The sequence below is a fragment of the Nerophis lumbriciformis genome, linkage group LG23 (assembly GCF_033978685.3).
Source record: "Nerophis lumbriciformis linkage group LG23, RoL_Nlum_v2.1, whole genome shotgun sequence".
In the NCBI taxonomy this organism is placed as follows: Eukaryota; Metazoa; Chordata; class Actinopteri; order Syngnathiformes; family Syngnathidae; genus Nerophis; species Nerophis lumbriciformis.
Genome location: NC_084570.2, coordinates 39,889,161 through 39,915,326, shown reverse-complemented (window position 1 = coordinate 39,915,326; position 26,166 = coordinate 39,889,161). Strand labels below are relative to the sequence as shown.

Genomic DNA, 26,166 nt, shown 5'->3' with positions numbered 1-26,166 from the left:
ATGTTTACTTCCGCCTTTTCAACCATGCTGCAACAAACATGTCACATGTTTACTTCTGCCTTTTCAACCATGCTGCAACAAACATGTCACATGTTTACTTCCACTTTTTCCACCATGTTGCAACAAACATGTCACATGTTTACTTCCGCCTTTTCCACAATGCTGCAACAAACATGTTACATGTTTACTTCCGCCTTTTCCACCATGCTGCAACAAACATGTCACATGTTTACTTCCGCCTTTTCAACCATGCTGCAACAAACATGTCACATGTTTACTTCCGCCTTTTCCACCATGCTGCAACAAACATGTCACATGTTTACTTCCACCAAGCTGCAACAAACATGTCAGATGTTTACTTCCGCCTTTTCAACCATGCTGCAACAAACATGTCACATGTTTACTTCCGCCTTTTCCACCATGCTGCAACAAACATGTCACATGTTTACTTCTGCCTTTCCACCATGCTGCAACAAACATGTCACATGTTTACTTCTGCCTTTTCCACCATGCTGCAACATGTCACATGTTTACTTCCGCCTTTTCCACCATGCTGCAACAAACATGTCACATGTTTACTTCCGCCTCATGCAGCAGAAATAAAATATAAATTTGTCATTGTTTTAGTAATACTCCATAAAATAGCAGTTAGGTTAAAGACAACTGCGAGCTAGCATTAGCTCCTTTAAGGTGTAACTATTAGCACAGCAATCACTTCCACGTCAACACATAAACATGTGAGCAGAAACATTCCTACTAGTTTATAAAAATCAACTAGATGAGTCAACACATCAACATGTGAGGAGAAACATTCCTACTAGTTTATAAAAAATCAACTTACATTAGCTTGGTCGCTAGCTAGTCAACAAGAGTCGCACATGCGCAGGACGCCCAAGAGCATTAAACTATTGCGCCGCCGTGTGTAACTGCAACACGTGACAAGTGTGTTTTAGGTCAACACAATAAAAAAACACAACACATTAACGCTGGCAAAAACACAAACATTTTGTTTGTTTCTTTGTGTAGCGTTTCATTATGGCGCCAAATAACACTTGCTTCTTTTTGGATCCAAAGCGGAAACTACCACTGGGATATACAGTACACTTCCGGTCACCAAAGTAAAAGCCACAACACATTAACGCTGACAAAAAGACAAACATACGTCAACTTTTTGTTTGTTTATTTGTGTACCGTTTCATTATTTGTTTGTTTGTTCATTATTTCATTATTTGTTTCGAGGAAACACCTCAAGGAGTTAGATCCAAAGCGGAAACTACCACTGGGATATACAGTACACGTTTGGTCACCAAAGTAAAAGCCACAACACATTAACGCCGGCAAAAAGACATACATACGTCGACTTTTTGTTTGTTTTTGTGTGTACCGTTTCATTATTTTTTTGTTCATTATTTGTTTGTTCGTTTCGAGGAAACACGTCAAGGAGCTAGATCCAAAGCGGAAACCACCACTGGGCTATACAGTACACTTTTGGTCACCAAAGTAAAAGCCACAACACATTAACTCTGGCAAAAAGACAAACATTGTGTTTGTTTCTTTGTGTAGCCTTTTAATTATGGCACTTCCTGAGATAATGTCCAACACTATCAACATTACGTACAAATGTCAGGTGTGTAACTTTTTCAGGGTGAAAAAGCCCTTTCCTCCTCGGCAGCCATTTTTTGTTTGTACGCGCGTAAAGTTGTGCGAAATGCTGCGTCCGAATAAACTTCCATGTCGCCTAAACACTTACCGACTTCTCCTGCGACAGAATACGCGTACATGACGTCAAAACACTTACCGACTTCTTGTCAGCTCACTTGCGGAACGCGACTTCTAGGAAACACGTCAAGGAGTTGGATACAAAGCGGAAACTACCATTTAGATATACAGTGCACTTCCGGTCACCAAAGTAAAAGCACAACACGATAAATGGACAACATACCGCTATTTTTTTTGTAACAAGCAAAATAAAAGTAAAATTCAATTTATTCAAAAGAGTCAATAATCATAGGAGAGCACAATATTAATACAACAATAATAATAATAATAATAATAATAATAATAGTAATAATACGACATGTGTTGTGTGGTTAATGGAGATAATCATTACCATTAATTGATTTATGTGGACCCCGACTTAAACAAGTTGAAAAACTTATTCGGGTGTTACCATTTAGCGGTCAATTGTACGGAATATGTACTGTACTGTGCAATCTACTAATAAAAGTTTCAACCAATCAATCAAAACACTTGGGGTCATTATATTATTGTTAGCCAGTATGTAATTCCCTGGTTCATCGAAGGTAACACAAGGTACGAAGCAATAAAATCAATAATCAGGTGTGAAGCAATAAAAACAATAATCAGGTATGATTCATACCTGATTATTGTTTTTATTGCTTCATACCGTTTGAAGCAATAACAACAATAATCAGGTATGAAGTAATAAAAACAATAATTAGGTATGAATCAATAAAAACAATCAGGTATGGAGCAATAAAAACAATAATCAGGTGTGAAGCAATAAAAACAATAATCAGGTGTGAAGCAATAAAAACAATAATCGGGTATGAAGCAATGAAAACAATGAGTAATGAAATGGGCTGCTTTGGAGAATCGGTTTATAAAAACAATAATCGGGTGTGAAGCAATAAAAATAATAATCGGGTGTGAAGCAATAAAAACAATAATCGGGTATGAAACAATAAAAACAATAATCAGGTATGAAACAAAAAAAAACAATAATCAGGTGTGAAGCAATAAAAACAATAATCAGGTATGAAACAATAAAAACAATAATCATAATAAAAACAATCATGGTGGACGGGACTGGAGCCCTACAAAAAGGACACAAACGATGAGGATCTTAACAATGATGTCAAAGTTCAGCATGTAACATTACAATAAATGATATTCAACATATCTAATACAAATAAATGATATTCAACATGTCTAATACAAATAAATGATATTCAACATGTCTAATAAAAAAGGCATGAAACAGTATTCATGAGGACCATAAAACAAATGAGGACATTTGCTCACATTTCTCCTATGGATGAATAAAATAATCCAACTAATGTTCTTCCAAAGTGATGAATAACATAATCCAATGAAGGTTCTTGTTGAAGATGTGTAAATTGAAAATTGATTTAATCCACTCTGCATAATAAAAACAATCAATTATTGAAGGAGAGAAAATATATTGATTAGTTGTGCAGAATAAAAATGATTATTTGCATTAAGACAGCAAACTTTAAACCAGCTTACCTTGTCTGTCAATCCTTCCTCACACTTCTGTGGATTTCCCTGTGGACGCATCTTTCTACAATGTAACACATCATACTTATTATTTATGAATGATTGATACTTTGTAACACATCATACTTATGATTTAGGAATTATTATTATTAATTTTTTTTTTTACAGTACAGGCCAAAAGTTTATTTTCATGACTATTTACATTGTAGATTGTCACATCAAAACTAGGAATGAACACATGTGGAGTTATGTACTTAACAAAAAAAGGTGAAAACATGTTTTATATTCTAGTTTCTTCAAAATAGCTACCCTTTTCTCTGATTACTGCTGATTTAGGAATTATTAATACATTGTAACACATCACACTTATTATTTATGAATTATTAATACATTGTAACACCCATCCATCCATCCATCCATTTTCTACCGCTTGTTCCCTTTTGGGGTCGCCGGGGAGTCGCTGGAGCTTATCTCAGCTACAATCGGGCGGAAGGCGGGGTACACCCTGGACAAGTCGCCACCTCATCACAGGGCCAACACAGATAGACAACATTCACACTCACATTCACACACTAGGGCCAATTTAGTGTTGCCAATCAACCTATCCCCAGGTGCATGTTTTTGGAGGTGGGAGGAAGCCGGAGTACCCGGGGGGAACCCACGCAGTCACGGGAAGAACATGCAAACTCCACACAGAAAGATCCCGAGCCAGGGATTGAACTCACGACTACTCAGGACCTTCGTATTGTGAGGCAGATGCACTAACCCCTCACATTGTAACACATCATGCGTATTATTTATGAATCTTTAACATATTGTAACACATCATACTTATTATTTATGAATTATTAGTACATTGTAACACATCATACTTATTTATGAATTATTAATACATTGTAACACATCATACTTATTTATGAATTATTAATACATTGTAACATACTATTTCTGAATTATTAATGCATGGTAACACATAATACTTATGTATGAATGCATTGTAACACATCAAACTTATTATTTATGAATATTAATACATTGTAACACATCTCATTACTTATGAATTATTAATACATTGTAACACACACACACAAATATATATATATATATATATATATATGCATATATACATATTATACGAAGGAACGTGTTTATAAATTAATAAGTAATACATAAAAACACTAATTATACAGAGGAACTTGTTTATGAATTATTAATACATTGTATTTTTTACATTGAATTTTTATACACTGATTTTTTTAACAGTTCATTTTTTTACGCTAAATTGCATAAACTGATTTTGTATACTAAACATTTTTTTACACTGACTTGTTTTTACAGTCAATTTCTGTTCACTTCATGTTTTACTGGGAATTGTTTTCCATCCATCCATCCATCCATTTTCTACCGCTTATTCCCTTTTGGGGTTGCGGGGGGCGCTGGAGCCTATCTCAGCTACAATCGGGCGGAAGGCGGAATTTTAATACACTGATTTTTTTACAATTATTTTTTCAGACTAAAATTTTATACACTAAGTTTTTTTACATTAAACTTTTTTTACATAGAAATGTTGTACCCTGAATTTTTATAGACTGAGTTTTTACATTTACATTTGTTGTGTACTAGGCAAAGGGAAGGAGGCGACACCAAGGCAGAACTGCGTTTTTGAAGGTTTATTTAAACCTTTGATGAATGTGTGGGATGTGTATGCTACCACTAGTGAGTGAATGCAGACTATGTGTGGAATTAACAATGTAGAATTTACCAGAGGGTGTTGTCGGTGCGTGTTGGATGTATTTTTCGTCGAATCCAAAGGGGGAGGCGAAGGGGTAGTCAGCAGGAAGGCAAGCAGTCGGGGGCTGGAGAGAGGCAACGATGTCAGGGTCCAAACAGTGGTCAAGGATCGGGGAAGGCAAGCAACAATCCGGGAGGAGGTCGTGAGGCATGACACGATCACGGAAGACACTGTGGAAGACACAAAGGACATCAAGACAGGAACAAGAACGAGCACAAAGAAGGCGAGCAAGGAATGAGGGAGAGGTGCCCGACGTGATGCTTACTCAGGTGAGATTGGCTACGTTCTGGCGAAGGTCTCCTGGCTTCGCTGTCTCTTTATGCCGCTCCCTCTCGTCAAGCCCAGGTGTGCTGATGAGTGATTGCCTGCAGCCTTGTCGCTGCGTGGGCGTGCTGCGCCCAGCGTGAGCGGGGGCGTGTCCGAGCGAGCAGCCAGAGAAGGAATTGTGACACTCAGAATTATGAGAGACACAGGTTCGAATCCGCGCCGTGACATTGTTCACATAGACATTTTTTAACACTGATTTTTTTTTCACAGTGAGTTTTTTACGCTGAATTTTTATACACTTTTCTACATTGAGTATTTTTACAGTGATTTTTTATGCTGAATTTTTATACACTTTTCTACATTGAGTATTTTTACAGTGATTCAGTTTTTTACACTGAACTTTTTTACATTGAAATTTTGTACTCTGAATTTTTACACACTGAGTTTTTTTAAACTTAATTTTTTTACACTTAATTTTTATACACTTAATTTTTTTACACTGAATTTTTATACACTGATTTTTTTTACATTTATTTTTTTTACGCTTAATTGTATACACTGATCTTTTTATAATGAACTTTTTTACACTGATTTTTTTTTTACAGTGAACTTCTTTACACTGAATTTTTATACTTGACCCACTTCCTGGGAAACTTATCAAGGAGCTTTTTGTATTATTAGGTCCATCAGTGCTAAATATTATAAACTTATCACTTTCCTCTGGCACTGTTCCCCTAGCATTCAAGAAAGCGGTTATTCATCCTCTGCTCAAAAGTCCTAACCTTGATCCTGACCTCATGGTAAACTACCGACCGGTGTCCCACCTTCCCTTTATTTCGAAAATCCTCGAAAAAATTGTCGCACAGCAGCTAAATGAACACTTAGTGTCTAACAATCTCTGTGAACCTTTTCAATCCGGTTTCAGGGCAAATCACTCTACGGAGACAGCCCTCGCAAAAATGACTAATGATCTACTGCTAACAATGGATTCTGATGCGTCATCTATGTTGCTGCTTCTTGATCTTAGCGCTGCTTTCGATACCGTCGATCATAATATTTTATTAGAGCGTATCAAAACACGTATTGGTATGTCAGACTTAGCTTTGTCGTGGTTTAACTCTTATCTTACTGACAGGATGCAATGCGTCTCCCATAATAATGTGACCTCGGACTATGTTAAGGTAACGTGCGGAGTTCCTCAGGGTTCGGTTCTTGGCCCTGCACTCTTTAGTATTTACATGCTACCGCTAGGCGACATCATACGCAAATACGGTGTTAGCTTTCATTGTTATGCTGATGACACCCAACTCTACATGCCCCCAAAGCTGACCAACACGCCGGATTGTAGTCAGCTGGAGGCGTGTCTTAATGAAATTAAACAATGGATGTCCGCTAACTTCTTGCAACTCAACGCCAAGAAAACGGAAATGCTGATTATCGGTCCTGCTAAACACCGACATTTATTTAAAAATACCACCTTAACATTTGACAACCAAACAATTACACAAGGCGAATCAGTAAAGAATCTGGGTATTATTTTCGACCCAACTCTCTCCTTTGAGTCACACATTAAGAGTGTTACTAAAACGGCCTTCTTTCATCTCCGTAATATCGCTAAAATTCGTTCTATTTTATCCACTAGCGACGCTGAGATCATTATTCATGCGTTCGTTACGTCTCGTCTCGACTACTGTAACGTATTATTTTCGGGTCTCCCTATGTCTAGCATTAAAAGATTACAGTTGGTACAAAATGCGGCTGCTAGACTTTTGACAAGAACAAGAAAGTTTGATCATATTACGCCTATACTGGCTCACCTGCACTGGCTTCCTGTGCACTTAAGAAGTGACTTTAAGGTTTTACTACTTACGTATAAAATACTACACGGTCTAGCTCCGTCCTATCTTGTCGATTGTATTGTACCATATGTCCCGGCAAGAAATCTGCGTTCAAAGAACTCCGGCTTATTAGTGATTCCCAGAGCCCAAAAAAAGTCTGCGGGCTATAGAGCGTTTTCTATTCGGGCTCCAGTACTATGGAATGCCCTCCCGGTAACAATTAGAGATGCTACCTCAGTAGAAGCATTTAAGTCCCATCTTAAAACTCATTTGTATACTCTAGCCTTTAAATAGCCCCCCTGTTGGACCAGTTGATCTGCCGTTTCTTTTCTTTTCTCCTCTGCTCCCCTTTTCCTTGAGGGGGGGGGGGGGCACAGGTCCGGTGGCCATGGATGAAGTGCTGGCTGTCCAGAGTCGGGACCCGGGGTGGACCGCTCGCCTGTGCATCGGCTGGGAACATCTCTACACTGCTGACCCGTCTCCGCTCGGGATGGTGTCCTGCTGGCCCCACTATGGACTGGACTCTTACTATTATGTTGGATCCACTATGGACTGGACTCTCACAATATTATGTCAGACCCACTCGACATCCATTGCTTTCGGTCTCCCCTAGAGGGGGGGGGGGTTACCCACATATGCGGTCCTCTCCAAGGTTTCTCATAGTCATTCACATCGACGTCCCACTGGGGTGAGTTTTTCCTTGCCCGTATGTGGGCTTTGTACCGAGGATGTCGTTGTGGCTTGTGCAGCCCTTTGAGACACTTGTGATTTAGGGCTATATAAATAAAGATTGATTGATTGATTGATTGATTAAAAATACTTTAATCCTACCTGCACACTCCTCCTGCTTGTCTTCTGCCTTGGAAGGAACCCACCAGCGCAGCTATGCGTCCCCGTAGACGTAACACTGTGTCCATGCCTGAGCTTACAGGAATAGTTGACAAACTAAAACCCTCGTCCTGTCCCACAGACCCAGTCCCCCCTCGCTTTTTTAAAGAAGTCTGGTATTCTATTGACTTGTCTGTTAGGGACATCATCAACAGCAGCTTGATTTCTGGCACTGTCCCCTCTTTTTGTAAAAGAAATGTTGTTGAGCCTTTGATAAAAAAAACAGGTCTTGATCCTACAAGTTTGTCAAATTATCGGCCCATTTCCAAATGACCTTTTGTGTCAAAAATTTTGGAGAAATGTGTTTTGGCGCAACTGCAGCCATTTTTAGATGAAAATAGCACTTTAGATCCATTTCAGTCTGGATACAAAGCTTTGCACAGTACTGAATCTGCACTTTTAGAGGTTTTTTATGACTTGCTTTTAATGTCTGATTCTGGCAGCTCTGCCATTTTAGTGCTTTTAGATCTTACAGCTGCTTTTGACACAGTCGACCACAGAAATATTTTAGAACGCCTGAGAGACTGTGTGGGTGTCAGGGGGACTGCATTAGAGTGGTTCAGATCCTACCGGTCAGAGAGGTCCTTCTCTGTCAGGCTGGGGGACGCCACCTCTTCTTCTGCTCCGCTTTACTGTGGTGTCCCCCAGGGATCTATTCTAGGCCCCATCCTGTTTTCATCATACCTTCTCCCTCTTGGAGATATTTTTAAGAGGCATGGAGTGTTTTATCACTTTTATGCAGATGACTGCCAAATTTATATGAAAACAGAGTCCTGTTTTCAGACGAAAGCAAGTTTTGTATTTCATTTGGAAGTCAAGGTGCTAGAGTCTGGAAGACGGCTGGAGAGGAGCAAAATCCAAGTTGCTTGAAATCTAGTGTGAAGTTCCCACAGTCAGCAATGGTTTGGGGAGCCATGTCAGCTGCTGGTGTTGGTCCACTGTGTTTCATCAAGTCCAGAGTCAATGCAGCTGTGTACCAAGAGATTGAAGCATCCTGGGCATCCATAACACCTCAGCAATGCCACAGGCTGATTGCCTCCATGCCACGCCGCATTGATGCAGTAATCCGTGCAAAAGGATTCCCAACCAAGTACTGAGTGCATTAATTGACATTTTCAAATGTTTGATTTGGTTTTGCTGTTATAAATCTTTTTTTTGTACTTGGTCTGAGGAAATATTCTAATTTTTTGAGATAGGATTTTTGAGTTTTCAGAATGTATGACTTTTTTTTAAATTGCATTACAGAGAATAAAGAACTTTATCACAATATTCAAATTTTCTGAGACAGTCCTGTATATATATATATATATATACATATATGTATGTATATATCTATATATGTTGAAATATGTATATATATATATAGATATATATATACACACACATATATATATATGTATATGTGCTCTAATGACAAATATTAACCACTAGAGAGAGCTAATGTTAAAAGTCCTTAAATGCATCCAAATGTTTTGTCTAACTTTATTGAGCTCCAACACACAATGCAGTACATGTATTTACATAGAGTATTATAACATGTACAGTACATGTACTTACATACAGAGTATTGTAGGATGTACCATGCATGTATTTACATACAGAGTATTATAGGATGTACAGTACATGTACATACATAGAGTATTATAGCATGTACAGTACATGTACTTACATACAGAGTATCATAGCGTGTACAGTACATGTATGTACAGAGTATTATAGGATGTACAGTACATGTACTTACATACAGAGTATTATAGCATGTACAGTACATGTACAGTACATGTATTTACATACAGTGTTTTATAGCATGTACAGTACATGTACAGTACATGTATTTACTTACAGCGTTTTATAGGATGTACAGTACATGTACAGTACATGTATTTACATACAGAGTATCACAGGATGTAGAGTACATGTGGAGTACATGTCAAATCCAATGAATCAGTGCGTCTTGCGTATTATAGTACAGGAAGTCATGTACAGGATGAAGTAGTACAGGAAGTTGTGTACAGGATGAAGTAGTACAGGAAGTCGTGTGCAGGATAAAGTAGTACAGGAAGTCATGTACAGGATGAAGTAGTACAGGAAGTCATGTACAGGATAAAGTAGCACAGGAAGTGATGTACAGGATGAAGTAGTACAGGAAGCCATGTACATGATGAAGTAGTACAGGAAGTCGTGTACAGGATGAAGTAGTACAGGAAGTCGTGTACAGGATGAAGTAGTACAGGAAGTCATGTACAGGATGAAGTAGTACAGGAAGTCATGTACAGGATAAAGTAGTACAGGATAAAGTAGTACAGGAAGTCGTGTACAGGATGAAGTAGTACAGGAAGTCGTGTGCAGGATAAAGTAGTACAGGAAGTCGTGTACAGGATGAAGTAGTACAGGAAGTCATGTACATGATGAAGTAGTACAGGAAGTCGTGTACAGGATGAAGTAGTACAGGAAGTCGTGTACAGGATGAAGTAGTACAGGAAGTCATGTACAAGATAAAGTAGTACAGGAAGTCATGTACAAGATAAAGTAGTACAGGAAGTCATGTGCAGGATAAAGTAGTACAGGAAGTCATGTACAGGATGAAGTAGTACAGGAAGTCATGTACAGGATGAAGTAGTACAGGAAGTCATGTACAGGATAAAGTAGTACAGGAAGTCGTGTACAGGATGAAGTAGTACAGGAAGTCGTGTGCAGGATGAAGTAGTAGAGGAAGTCGTGTGCAGGATGAAGTAGTACAGGAAGTCATGTACAGGATAAAGTAGTACAGGATAAAGTAGTACAGGAAGTCGTGTACAGGATGAAGTAGTACAGGAAGTCGTGTACAGGATGAAGTAGTACAGGAAGTCGTGTGCAGGATAAAGTAGTACAGGAAGTCGTGTACAGGATGAAGTAGTACAGGAAGTCATGTACATGATGAAGTAGTACAGGAAGTCATGTACATGATGAAGTAGTACAGGAAGTCGTGTACAGGATGAAGTAGTACAGGAAGTCATGTACAAGATAAAGTAGTACAGGAAGTCATGTACAAGATAAAGTAGTACAGGAAGTCATGTGCAGGATAAAGTAGTACAGGAAGTCATGTACAGGATGAAGTAGTACAGGAAGTCATGTACAGGATGAAGTAGTACAGGAAGTCGTGTACAGGATGAAGTAGTACAGGAAGTCGTGTGCAGGATGAAGTAGTACAGGAAGTCGTGTGCAGGATGAAGTAGTACAGGAAGTCGTGTGCAGGATGAAGTAGTACAGGAAGTCATGTACAGGATAAAGTAGTACAGGATAAAGTAGTACAGGAAGTCGTGTACAGGATGAAGTAGTACAGGAAGTCGTGTACAGGATGAAGTAGTACAGGAAGTCGTGTGCAGGATGAAGTAGTACAGGTATTATTCAGCACATGAATTTGAAGCAGACATAGATGAAATGTGTACATTAATATACTGTATGAAGTACATCGGAATAATTAATTAATCAAACAATAGACTAATTACATCGTCATCATTATACAATTCAAATAAATAAATACATTACAAATAAATAAATACATTACAAATAAATAAATAAACACATTACAAATAAATAAACACATTACATATAAATAAACACAATACAAATAAATACATTACAAATAAATAAACACATTACAAATAATTACATTACAAATAAATATATATATTACAAATAAATAAATATCAATGAATGCAGATGAAGGACGATAAAAAAATCCACAATAAAACATAAAAATACAACAGAATTTAGTTTCCAATGTGTAATTATTTTGAAAGACGTGCTGGAATATTGTTTTCTGCTTTACAGATGCCACGTCTGCTCCTGTGTACCTTGAAGGGAAACTAGGCCTGTTGGAGGTCAGGTGCTTATTTTAGTCCCTGCACGGCGTCCACAGCTAGCTAAACATTTTAGCCGCGTGGATCTTTGACACTTTGGAAGAAAACGTGGTAAAGTAGGTCTGGGTTCCCTGAAGAATGCACCTGACAAGTCCAGTATTATCTGCTCCTGCTGGTTGTTTGGGCACACTGCAGTTGGTCCTGCATGTAACACCCAACACCCCGCAGGATCCTCACCAGAACCAATCCAGACCTGCTGTACGTTCACGCGTTGGGGATCAAACCGTGGTGTGGACTTCCTCAAGTCAGACGCGCAGGGAAGTCCAAGGTCACATGTGCTGCGTTCCTGGCTCCTGATTGGCCGGTCAGGATGTGGGAGGTTGGACTTCCCTGAACCCAAGACTTCTATTAAGGTTTACTGTTAGCCACCATGCTAGGCTAAAGTAGTCCTTTCACAAACATCCCACACAGTGTTACTGTTCAAACTCTGTGATGTCACAGTTGTTGAACATCACCTTGGTTTTAATGACTACTCGGCCCTACTGTGCTATCGTGTTTGCATGTTTTCACGACGCTGGTTGCTGAGGTTTGACAACCACTCATGTCGTCATGCTAGGCTAAGCAACCCCTTGAGCCAGGCAGTAGAAACATTTGAAGCTCCGCCTCCGAACACGCCTGAAAAGCTTGTTGTTTCCAATTAGTGCTGACTCAGCACGGTGACAACATCCACGCTTTCTCATGCACTCCAAATCATGCTTCAAGTCAAGGAATGAAGACAACAACGCCTGAAAAAATTGTGCATGAAGGTTGTGGTTGTGGGTGCAAGTCCGAGATCATGACATGTTTGGATGTTGGCTAGATTTTGTGGTTGTGGGTGCAAGTCCTAGATCATGACATGTTTGGACGAAGGGCAGCCATCTTTGTTTTGTGTTGCCTCTTGATGGAAGGTGTGTGTTCACCTGCAAACACACACCTCACATCAACAACCGTCCATCCAGCTTTTGTCACTCTGCATGGGTGCTGGCATGAAGCTAACCTGCTAAGTCACATGCATGCTAGTGTGTGTGTGTGTGTGTGTGTGTGTGTGTGTGTGTGTGTGTGTGTGTGTGTGTGTGTGTATTTACAAGAAGGACATCATCTCTGAGTGAGAGGTGGAGGAGACTAGGAGACTAGAAGACTACAAAGCTAAAGATCATCACTGAGGGGCGGGGGGGTGCTGCGTGCATGCGGGTGGGAGGAGCCTGGAAGGGGGCGGTCCTTGCACATGTACAGTGTTTTGGTCATCACCTGAAAGACAGATACAAAAAAAGTTATATTCTTCTTTACATAATATACATATATATGTATATCTGTATATACATATACATGTATATACATATACATATATGTATATATACATACTAATGCATATGTATATACAGATATACGTGTATGTATATATATATATGTATATATATATATATATATATATATATATATATATATATATATATATACATATATATATGTATATATACATATATATACATACACATATATACATATATATACTGTATATGTTTATATACAGTATGTACATATATATATACATATATATGTATATATATATGTATATACATATATATATACATATACAGTATATATACAGTATATATATATATATATATATACTGTATGTGTTTATATACAGTATGTATATATACATATATATATATATATATATATATATATATATATATATATATATATATATATATATATATATATATATATATATATATATATATATATATATATATGTATATATCTCCGGGTTGGGGAGGAGATCTTGCCCCAAGTGGAGGAGTTCAAGTACCTCGGAGTCTTGTTCACGAGTGAGGGAAGAGTGGATTGTGAGATCGACAGGCGGATCGGTGCGGCGTCTTCAGTAATGCGGACGCTGTATCGATCTGTTGTGGTGAAGAAGGAGCTGAGCCGGAAGGCAAAGCTCTCGATTTACCGGTCGATCTACGTTCCCATCCTCACCTATGGTCATGAGCTTTGGGTCATGACCGAAAGGACAAGATCACGGGTACAAGCGGCCGAAATGAGTTTCCTCTGCCGGGTGGCAGGGCTCTCCCTTAGAGATAGGGTGAGAAGCTCTGTCATCCGGGGGGAGCTCAAAGTAAAGCTGCTGTTCCTCCACATCGAGAGGAGCCAGATGAGGTGGTTCGGGCATCTGGTCAGGATGCCACCGAACGCCTCCCTAGGGAGGTGTTTAGGGCACGTCCGACCGGTAGGAGGCCACGGGGAAGACCCAGGACACGTTGGGAAGACTATATATCCCGGCTGACCTGGGAACGCCTCGGGATTCCCCGGGAGGAGCTGGACGAAGTGGCTGGGGAGAGGGAAGTTTGGGCTTCCCTGCTTAGGCTGCTGCCCCCGCGACCTGACCTCGGATAAGCGGAAGAAGATGGATGGATGGATGGATGGATTGATGGATATATATACATATACATATACATATACAGTGTTGGGACTAACGCGTTAGTTTCGGCTGTAACTAGTAATCTAACGCGTTATTTTTTATATTCAGTAACTCAGTTACCGTTACTACATGATGCGTTACTGCGTTATTTTACATGTAGTATCGGCTAGAAACAGAAGATCTGAGTGTGTTTTATTGAAGCGCTGCGGTGTCGTCCTTCTGTGTCACAAGGAAAAGAAGAGGCGTGCTTTCTGTGGGTGGTGGTGGGGGCTCCCAGACCGTTGTTGAGGGGCGCAGGGGAGACGTTCCTCCAGGGTCTATGTACTTCGGGGCTAACAACCTTCACTTTACCCGAAAGTGGGTCTTTACAGCTGAGGGTGAATGACGAGGCCGGCGGTTTGTTGCAACTTTGTGACTTTATTGGACGCAGTCATCCACCAAGCTAGAGCACCTGCACGCACTCACTGTCGCCGTTCCCTCACCTCTCTCGCCCACTCACTCACTGACGTCACTCACCTCACATGCTGTCATATCTTAAAGGGCCACACACACACACACATACGCTACTCTCATAACAACTAACAAGACATCATGGCGAAGCCAGAAGTCGAGTTTCTTAACATGGAGACATTCTCAATACTTTTCTTTTGTCGAGCACAAAGAAAATAACATTTTAGTTAAATGTGAGTTGTGTCTTGGATCAAAGACCCTATCTATTTAAAGTTAAAGTTAAAGTGCCATTATGTTGCAGCTATTTAAAATAGTTTTGTCAATTTGTTCTGGCCTGAAATAAATTGGCCCTTTGAAACATATCTTTGTCTTTGTGTGTTGTATGTAGACCACATTGCTTTCTGAGTTCAGTGATGCAAATGCATGTCAAGTTGATCAACAGATTGTATTATTCTCCAGTGCAATAACAGTACTGAAATGAAGGCTAAAAGGGCATTAACGGGAGCCTTAAAAAAAAAAAGGGAAAAAAAGAAGTAACTAAATAGTTACTTTTCACAGTAACGCATTACTTTTTGGTGTAAGTAACTGAGTTAGTAACTGAGTTACTTTTGAAATAAAGTAACTAGTAACTGTAACTAGTTACTGGTTTTCAGTAACTAACCCAACACTGTACATATATATATATATGTGTGTATATATACACATAGATATACATACATACACATATACTTTCTTAACTATCATTGTTCTGTTTGGCTGATTTCATTTGGAACATTCCACACGACTACAAAAAGACAAGTATGTAAGATTCCTGCTGACATGGTATCGTAATAATATCGGTGTAGACCAGGGGGTGTCCGATGTACGGTTCAGGCCCACAAAGTGGTTTAATTTAGCCTGCGTGATGAGTTTGCTAAGTGTAAAAATAAGCTGCAATTGTTTTGGTGAAGGAAACTGCTGTTCCTAACGTGTCCACTGGATGTCGCAATAGCAAGTCTGTCAGGCAAGTGATAGTTAGGCCTGACACTGTTCAAGGACGACGTGTCAGCTGACTTCAAGCGCCCTCCTGACTGGCTGCAGCGACTTGGTGCGAGCAATCAGCGGCAGATGGCGGCAGACTGATGCAGTAGCGACACGCAAAAGCTCTCATTGTCAACGGATCAAATAATGAAACGGTAAGATGCAAACACTCCAGTCAACATCAATTTTGTAGTTCTGTGCAGCGCTCGCATTTTGTTGAGGGTGCGATGCGCACCCTGAACTCCATTGCAAAATGTTGTACATTTGCGCTTTGTTTTTTTTTATTTCATCTACTATTCTTCTTCTTCTTCTTCTTGTTTAATGGCAGGGCACTCCACGTCAAAGGTGCATTACCGCCACCTACTGCATTGGAGTGGCAACCCTCCCTCACATACACACCTAAAAGTATGCCTTCCCATACTAACTTCCATTCCATAAACCTGTCTCTTCTCCAAACTTCACCAAAATGTTCTGTGTTTCGCCAAGGAGATAATATTTCACATGCACATCATCAGAATGTGCGTGTCCTATATTTGGCCAAAGTAAAACAAAGAAAACAATCTGAATTGTACTTATCTTGCCATGATTGTACCAGCCCGGCCCACAAGCAATAGACTTTCCTCCATGTGGCCCCTGACCTAAAACCGCTTGGACACCCCTGGTATATACTGTACCACTATCCAATATCAAAATGGTATCAGAAGTTGAAAGGGGGACAGTATCAGTGTTCACACCTTGGTATTAACTGGCAGCTGTCTCCTGCTGGACCATGGAGGGTCTCTTGGAGTCGTCCACCTCGCCGCCACAGTGCACATCACTCCTGTTCATAACACACACTCATGTATCTACACCTGTTCATAACACACATTCATGTATCTACACCTGTTCATAACACACAGTCATGTATCTACACCTGTTCATAACACACATTCATGTATCAACACCTGTTCATAACACACACTCATGTATCTACTCCTGTTCATAACACACACTCATGTATCTCCACCTGTTCATAACAAACATTCATGCATCTACACCTGTTCATAACACAAATTCATGTATCTACACCTGTTCATAACACGCATTCATGCATCTACACCTGTTCATAACACGCATTCATGCATCTACACCTGTTCATAACACACATTCATGTATCAACACCTGCTCATAACACACACTCATGTATCTACTCCTGTTCATAACACACACTCATGTATCTACACCTGTTCATAACACACATTCATGCATCTACACCTGTTCATAACACAAATTCATGTATCTACACCTGTTCATAACACGCATTCATGCATCTACACCTGTTCATAACACACATTCATGTATCAACACCTGCTCATAACACACACTCATGTATCTACTCCTGTTCATAACACACACTCATGTATCTACACCTGTTCATAACACACATTCATGCATCTACACCTGTTCATAACACAAATTCATGTATCTACACCTGTTCATAACACGCATTCATGCATCTACACCTGTTCATAACACACATTCATGTATCAACACCTGCTCATAACACACACTCATGTATCTACTCATGTTCATAACACACACTCATGTATCTACACCTGTTCATAACACACATTCATGCATCTACACCTGTTCATAACACAAATTCATGTATCTACACCTGTTCATAACACGCGTTCATGCATCTATACCTGTTCATAACACACATTCATGTATCGACACCTGCTCATAACACACACTCATGTATCTACTCCTGTTCATAACACACACTCATGTATCTACACCTGTTCATAACACACATTCATGTATCTACACCTGTTCATAACACACATTCATGTATCTACACCTGTTCATAACACACATTCATGTATATACACAATTTACACCTGTTCATAACACACACGCATGTATCAACACAATCTACACCTGTTCATAACACACATGTATGTATCTACACCTGTTCATAAAACACATTCATGTATCTACACCTGTTCATAACACACATTCCTGTATCTAAACCTGTTCATAACACACATTCATGCATCTACCCCTGTTCATAACACACATTCATGCATCTACACCTGTTCATAACACACATTCATGTATCTACACCTGTTCATAACACACATTCACGTACCTACACAATCTACACCTGTTCATAACATACATTCATGTATCTACACAATCTACACCTGTTCATAACACACATTCATGTATCTACACAATCTACACCTGTTCGTAACATACATTCATGTATCTACACAATCTACACCTGTTTATAACACACATTCATGTATCTACACAATCTACACCTGTTCATAACACACATTCATGTATCTACACCTGTTCATAACACACATTCATGCATCTACACCTATTCATAACACACATTCATGCATCTACACTTGTGTCCACACAATCTACACTTGTTCATAACACACATTAATGTATCTACACAATCTACACCTGCTCATAACACACATTCATGTATCTACACCTGTTCATAAAACACATTCATGTATCTACACCTGTTCATAACACACATTCATGTATCTAAACCTGTTCATAACACACATTCATGCATCTACACCTGTTCATAACACACATTCATGCATGTACCCCTGTTCATAACACACATTCATGCATCTACACCTGTTCATAACACACATTCATGTATCTACACCTGTTCATAACACACATTCATGTATCTACACAATCTACACCTGTTCATAACACACATTCATGTATCTACACAATCTACACTTGTTCATAACACACATTCATGAACCTACACTTGTTCATAACACACATTCATGCATCTACACGATCTACACTTGTGTCTACCTGCTCACCTGTTGTCATTGATGTCTCGTGTGTCACTGACGCTGTTTCCTGTTGGCAACCACAAAGTAGGAAGTTGTCTTTTATGAATACTCGTATCGGATAATATTCACATGTAGTACAAAGTACAAAAGCAGTGAAGTTGTCACATTGTGTAAATGGTAAATAAAAAGAGAATACAACAAATTATTTTCAACTTATATTCAATTGAATAGACTGCAAAGACAAGATATTTAATAAATGTGGACTCATCAGCCCACAGAACACTTTTACACTTTGCATCAGTCCATCTTAGATGAGCTCGGGCCCAATGAAGCGTTTCTGGGTGTTGTTGATAAATGACTTTGGCTTTGCATAGTAGAGTTTTAACTTGCACTTACAGATGTAGCGACCAACTGTAGTTACTGACAGTGGTTTTCTGAAGTGTTCCTGATCCCATGTGGTGATATCCTTTACACACTGATGTGGCTTTTTGATGCAGTACCGCCCGAAGGATCCAAGGTGCGTCATATCATGGCTTACGTGCAGTGATTTCTCCAGATTATCTGAACCTTTTGATGATATTACGGAGCTTAGATGGTGAAATCCCTAAATTCCTTGCAATAGCTGCTTGAGAAATGTTGGTTTTAAACAATTTGCTCAGGCATTTGTTGACAAAGTGGTGACCCTCGCCCCGTCCTTGTTTGTGAATGACTGAGCATTTCATGGAGGCTGCTTTTATACCCAATCATGGCACCCACCTTTTTCCAATTAGCATTTTCACCTGTGGGATGTTCCAAATAGGTTTTTGATGAGCATTCCTCAACTTTCTCACTCTTTTTTGCCACTTGCGCCAGCTTTTTTGAAACATGTTGCAGGCATCAAATTCCAAATGAGCTAATATTTGCAAAAAATAACAGTTTCTCAGTGTGAACATGAAATATCTTGTCTTTGCAGTTTATTCAATTGAATATAAGTTGAAAAGGATTTGCAAATCATTGTATTCTCTTTTTATTAACCATTTACACAACGTGACAACTTCACTGCTTTTGGGGTTTGTATATGTATATGCAAGATATTGATCATGTATTAGTGTAACATGTATGAAATTGATCATGTACATAAGTAACATTTGATGCATGCTCACCATTGTCAATGTTTAGTGGGAAAGACTCCAGGATGTCTCCATTGTATCTGGCAGCTCTGTAGCCCAGCGCTGTAGAAACTCTAACCAACGACACCATTGGACACGTTAGACATGACAAAGTAATACACAGGGACTAAAAGTCTGGACAGAGTTGGGGCTAAAAGGGACAAAGGTTGTTTACGTGTTGGTCTGGACAGAGTTGGGAATAAAAGGGACAAAGGTTGTTTACGTGTTGGTCTGGACAGAGTTGGGACTAAAAGGGACAAAGGTTGTTTACGTGTTGGTCTGGGCAGAGTTGGGACTAAAAGGGACAAAGGTTGTTTACGTGTTGGTCTGAACAGAGTTGGGACTAAAAGGAATTAAGGTTGTTTACGTGTTGGTCTGGACAGAGTTGGGACTAAAAGGGACACAGGTTGTTCAGGTGTTGGTCTGGACAGAGTTGGGACTAAAAGGGACAACAGTTGTTTATGTGTTGGTCTGGACAGAGTTGGGACTAAAAGGGACAAAGGTTGTTTACGTGTTGGTCTGGACAGAGTTGGGACTAAAAGGGACAAAGGTTGTTTACGTGTTGGTCTGAACAGAGTTGGGACTAAAAGGAATTAAGGTTGTTTACTTGTTGGTCTGGACAGAGTTGGGACTAAAAGGGACACAGGTTGTTCAGGTGTTGGTCTGGACAGAGTTGGGACTAAAAGGGACAACAGTTGTTTATGTGTTGGTCTGGACAGAGTTGGGACTAAAAGGGACAAAGGTTGTTTACGTGTTGGTCTGGACAGAGTTGGGACTAAAAGGGACAAAGGTTGTTTACGTGTTGGTCTGAACAGAGTTGGGACTAAAAGGAATTAAGGTTGTTTACGTGTTGGTCTGGACAGAGTTGGGACTAAAAGGGACACATGTTGTTCAGGTGTTGGTCTGGACAGAGTTGGAACTAAAAGGGACAAAGGTTGTTTACGTGTTGGTCTGGACAGAGTTGGGACAAAAGGGACAAAGCTTGTTTACGTGTTGGTCTGGACAGAGTTGGGACTAAAAGGAATTAAGGTTGTTTACGTGTTGGTCTGGACAGAGTTGGGACTAAAAGGGACACATGTTGTTCAGGTGTTGGTCTGGACAGAGTTGGAACTAAAAGGGACAAAGGTTGTTTACGTGTTGGTCTGGACAGAGTTGGGACTAAAAGGGACAAAGGTTGTTTACGTGTTGGTCTGAACAGAGTTGGGACTAAAAGGAATTAAGGTTGTTTACGTGTTGGTCTGGACAGAGTTGGGACTAAAAGGGACACATGTTGTTCAGGTGTTGGTCTGGACAGAGTTGGAACTAAAAGGGACAAAGGTTGTTTACGTGTTGGTCTGGACAGAGTTGGGACAAAAGGGACAAAGCTTGTTTACGTGTTGGTCTGGACAGAATTGGGACTAAAAGGAACAAAGGTTGTTTAGGTGTTGGTCTGGACAGAGTTGGGACTAAAAGAGACAAAGGTTGCTTAGGTGTTGGTCTGGACAGAGTTGGGACTAAAAGGGAGAAAGGTTGTTTACGTGTTGGTCTGGACAGAGTTGGGACGAAAAGGGACAAAGCTTGTTTACGTGTTGGTCTGGACAGAATTGGGACTAAAAGGGACAAAGGTTGTTTAGGTGTTGGTCTGGACAGAGTTGGGACTAAAAGAGACAAAGGTTGCTTAGGTGTTGGTCTGGACAGAGTTGGGACTAAAAGGGACAAAAGTTGTTTACGTGTTGGTCTGGACAGAGTTGGGACTAAAAGGGACAAAGGTTGTTTACGTGTTGGTCTGGACAGAGTTGGGACTAAAAGGGACAACAGTTGTTTATGTGTTGGTCTGGACAGAGTAGGGACTAAAAGAGACAACGGTTTAGGTGTTGGTCTGGACAGAGTTGGGACTAAAAGGGACAAAGCTTGTTTACGTGTTGGCCTGGACAGAGTTGGGACTAAAAGGGACAAAGGTTGTTTAGGTGTTGGTCTGGACAGAGTTGGGACTAAAAGGGACCAAGGTTGTTTACGTGTTGGTCTGGACAGAGTTGGGACTAAAAGAGACAAAGGTTGTTAAGTTGTTGGTCTGGACAGAGTTGGGACTAAAAGGGACAAAGGCTGTTTACGTGTTGGTCTGGACAGAGTTGGGAATAAAAGGGACAAAGGTTATTTATGTGTTGGTCTGGACAGAGTTGGGACTAAAAGAGACAAAGGTTGTTTAGGTGTTGGTCTGGACAGAGTTGGGACTAAAAGGGACAACAGTTGTTTATGTGTTGGTCTGGACAGAGTTGGGACTAAAAGGGACAAAGGTTGTTTACGTGTTGGTCTGGACAGAGTTGGGACTAAAAGGGACAAAGGTTGTTTACGTGTTGGTCTGAACAGAGTTGGGACTAAAAGGAATTAAGGTTGTTTACGTGTTGGTCTGGACAGAGTTGGGACTAAAAGGGACACATGTTGTTCAGGTGTTGGTCTGGACAGAGTTGGAACTAAAAGGGACAAAGGTTGTTTACGTGTTGGTCTGGACAGAGTTGGGACAAAAGGGACAAAGCTTGTTTACGTGTTGGTCTGGACAGAATTGGGACTAAAAGGAACAAAGGTTGTTTAGGTGTTGGTCTGGACAGAGTTGGGACTAAAAGAGACAAAGGTTGCTTAGGTGTTGGTCTGGACAGAGTTGGGACTAAAAGGGAGAAAGGTTGTTTACGTGTTGGTCTGGACAGAGTTGGGACGAAAAGGGACAAAGCTTGTTTACGTGTTGGTCTGGACAGAATTGGGACTAAAAGGGACAAAGGTTGTTTAGGTGTTGGTCTGGACAGAGTTGGGACTAAAAGAGACAAAGGTTGCTTAGGTGTTGGTCTGGACAGAGTTGGGACTAAAAGGGACAAAAGTTGTTTACGTGTTGGTCTGGACAGAGTTGGGAATAAAAGGGACAAAGGTTGTTTACGTGTTGGCCTGGACAGAGTTGGGACTAAAAGGGACAAAGGTTGTTTACGTGTTGGTCTGAACAGAGTTGGGACTAAAAGGAATTAAGGTTGTTTACTGGTTGGTCTGGACAGAGTTGGGACTAAAAGGGACAACAGTTGTTTATGTGTTGGTCTGGACAGAGTAGGGACTAAAAGAGACAACGGTTTAGGTGTTGGTCTGGACAGAGTTGGGACTAAAAGGGACAAAGCTTGTTTACGTGTTGGCCTGGACAGAGTTGGGACTAAAAGGGACAAAGGTTGTTTAGGTGTTGGTCTGGACAGAGTTGGGACTAAAAGGGACCAAGGTTGTTTACGTGTTGGTCTGGACAGAGTTGGGACTAAAAGAGACAAAGGTTGTTAAGTTGTTGGTCTGGACAGAGTTGGGACTAAAAGGGACAAAGGCTGTTTACGTGTTGGTCTGGACAGAGTTGGGAATAAAAGGGACAAAGGTTATTTATGTGTTGGTCTGGACAGAGTTGGGACTAAAAGAGACAAAGGTTGTTTAGGTGTTGGTCTGGACAGAGTTGGGACTAAACGGGACAAAGGTTGTTTACGTGTTGGTCTGGACAGAGTTGGGACTAAAAGGGACAAAGGTTGTTTACGTGTTGGTCTAGACAGAGTTGGGACTAAAAGGGACAAAGGCTGTTTACGTGTTGGTCTGGACAGAGTTGGGACTAAAAGGGACAAAGGTTGTTTAGGTGTTGGTCTAGACAGAGTTGGGACTAAAAGGGACAAAGGCTGTTTACGTGTTGGTCTGGACAGAGTTGGGGTTGCAGTTGACGCTGGCGGCGCTAAGCGGTGGCGTCATGTTGCTCTGGAAGACGGCGTTGCTGAAGGTGTTGGCGTGCTCAGTGGCTCGGATGTAGGAGTAGAAGGGGTTGCTGGGAGAGCACACAGGAAGTTGCTTGGGCCTCACGGGCTTGGCTGAGGACGAGGACACAAGAGGACAGTTGGGACATCGTAAACTTTGTGGACAATTTGAGAATATTTGTCAACCGTTACAACCATCAAAGAAAGTATTAGAGTTGTCGTAAAGATTTAAGACAGTTTACGATCTTTAACGAAAGTAGCATGTTTTATTTCGTAAACTGAAGAAGTTTTGAAGTCTTGTGTTGCCAAATCACACACATTTACGTACACAAAGAAGTACTAGGACAGTTTACGATCTTGAACAAAAGTAGCATAATTAGGTCTTTTCGTGAAGTTACCTGGTGGTTATTTGGTTGTTACTTGGTTATTTGGCTGTTACCTGGTGGTTACCTGGTTGTTATCTGGTTATTTGGTTGTTAACTGGTTATTTGGTTGTTACGTTGTAATTACCTGGTTGTTACCTGGTTATTTGGTTGATACCTGGTTATTTGGTTGTTACCTGGTTGTTACCTGGAGGTTACCAGGTCGTTATCTTGTCCTTACCTGGCTGTTACCTGCTTGTTACCTGGTTATTACCTTGTTGTTATGTGGTTGTTAACTGGTTGTTACTTGGTTGTTACGTGGTTGTTACGTGGTTGTTACCTGGTTGTTACCTGGTTGTATTAGAAAGCAACAAAGACCATTTCGAGCTAATGTCGCCAACCTTCGACTGACAGAATGTTTGTTACAAATATTTGCAGGAATGGGGGCGGGGCCAAAGTCGTACCGATCTGTGCGGCGTGAGGGCGCCTGAGCGCGTTCTTGGCCCTCATGGCGTCCTTGATGCGGTCCACTTCCTGCTGGTAGCGGCGGCGGTCCATCATGGCACCCTCCTTGGCGTCCCTCAGTGCAGTCTCCAGGGCCTTAACTCTCTCAGCAGTAGACCGAAGACGTTTCTCCAACTTCGGAAGCTCACAGCGCAGGTCTGCATTGTCACGAACCAGCTGCAGGCGACACAGCGGCCATGTTGGGCGCTAACGTGAACACGCCACAATCCCAGCCTCCATCTTCTCCTCCTCACCTGTTTGTGAACCTTTGTAAGTTGGTCCAAGTTGTTCTCCAGAAAGGAGATCTTCTGCTTCTGGGTACAAGACCCCCCGCTATCATCAGGTTCCATTTCGGAACTCTGTGGGCACAAAAACATCACTCAAACTCTTGACTTGTTCTACAGTCCACTGGCCACAACATTAGGAACACAAGAACATGACTCAAACTCTTGACTTGTTCTACAGTCCACTGGCCACAACATTCGGAACACAAGAACATCACTCAAACTCTTGACTTGTTCTACAGTCCACTAGTGGTCCACAACATTAGGAACACAAGAGCATCAGTCAAACTCTTGACTTGTTGTACAGTCCACTAGTGGGCCACAACATTAGGAACACAAGAACATCACTCAAACTCTTGACTTGTTTACACTCCACTGGCCACAACATTAGGAACACAAGAACATGACTCAAACTCTTGACTTGTTCTACAGTCCACTGGCCACAACATTCGGAACACAAGAACATCACTCAAACTCTTGATTTGTTCTACAGTCCACTAGTGGGCTACAACATTAGGAACACAAGAACATCACTCAAACTTTTGACCTGTTCTACAGTCCACTAGTGGGCCACAACATTAGGAACACAAGAACATCACTCAAACTCTTGACTTGTTCTACAGTCCACTGGCCACAACATTAGGAACACAAGAACATCACTCAAACTCTTGACTTGTTCTACAGTCCACTGGTCACAACATTAGGAACACAAGAACATCACTCAAACTCTTGACTTGTTCTACAGTCCACTGGCCACAACATTAGGAACACAAGAACATGACTCAAACTCTTGATTTGTTCTACAGTCCACTAGTGGGCCACAACATTAGGAACACAAGAACATCACTCAAACTCTTGACTTGTTCTACAGTCCACTAGTGGGCCACATCATTAGGAACACAAGAACATCACTCAAACTCTTGACTTGTTTACACTCCACTGGCCACAACATTAGGAACACAAGAACATGACTCAAACTCTTGACTTGTTCTACAGTCCACTGGCCACAACATTCGGAACACAAGAACATCACTCAAACTCTTGATTTGTTCTACAGTCCACTAGTGGGCTACAACATTAGGAACACAAGAACATCACTCAAACTTTTGACCTGTTCTACAGTCCACTAGTGGGCCACAACATTAGGAACACAAGAACATCACTCAAACTCTTGACTTGTTCTACAGTCCACTGGCCACAACATTAGGAACACAAGAACATCACTCAAACTCTTGACTTGTTCTACAGTCCACTGGTCACAACATTAGGAACACAAGAACATCACTCAAACTCTTGACTTGTTCTACAGTCCACTGGCCACAACATTAGGAACACAAGAACATGACTCAAACTCTTGATTTGTTCTACAGTCCACTAGTGGGCCACAACATTAGGAACACAAGAACATCACTCAAACTCTTGACTTGTTCTACAGTCCACTAGTGGGCCACATCATTAGGAACACAAGAACATCACTCAAACTCTTG

General features: G+C 40.6%; 2 protein-coding genes across 4 annotated transcripts in view; both read right to left on the bottom strand.

Annotated features, from left to right (window-relative positions):
* mybl2a (v-myb avian myeloblastosis viral oncogene homolog-like 2a) overlaps positions 1 to 1,916 on the bottom strand; it is a 34,722-nt gene extending 32,806 nt beyond the window's left edge. The window contains exon 1 of one of the 3 annotated variants that reach the window (XM_061985550.2): positions 1,799 to 1,916. The gene's annotated coding sequence lies outside the window, so the exon portion shown is untranslated. The other 2 variants (XM_061985552.2, XM_061985551.2) reach the window with 2 other exon arrangements.
* Positions 1,917 to 9,514: 7,598 nt separating this feature from the next.
* Positions 9,515 to 26,166, bottom strand: part of kif5aa (kinesin family member 5A, a) — a 78,533-nt gene continuing 61,881 nt past the window's right edge. The window contains exons 22-28 of the mRNA XM_072915909.1: positions 24,650 to 24,754; positions 24,356 to 24,572; positions 23,466 to 23,643; positions 19,790 to 19,869; positions 18,675 to 18,714; positions 16,560 to 16,645; positions 9,515 to 13,175 (exon numbers count right to left, since the gene is read on the bottom strand). Coding sequence (XP_072772010.1) covers positions 16,567 to 16,645; positions 18,675 to 18,714; positions 19,790 to 19,869; positions 23,466 to 23,643; positions 24,356 to 24,572; positions 24,650 to 24,754 — 699 coding nt within the window. The 3' untranslated portion in view covers positions 9,515 to 13,175; positions 16,560 to 16,566. The remainder of the gene's footprint in view (positions 13,176 to 16,559; positions 16,646 to 18,674; positions 18,715 to 19,789; positions 19,870 to 23,465; positions 23,644 to 24,355; positions 24,573 to 24,649; positions 24,755 to 26,166) is intronic.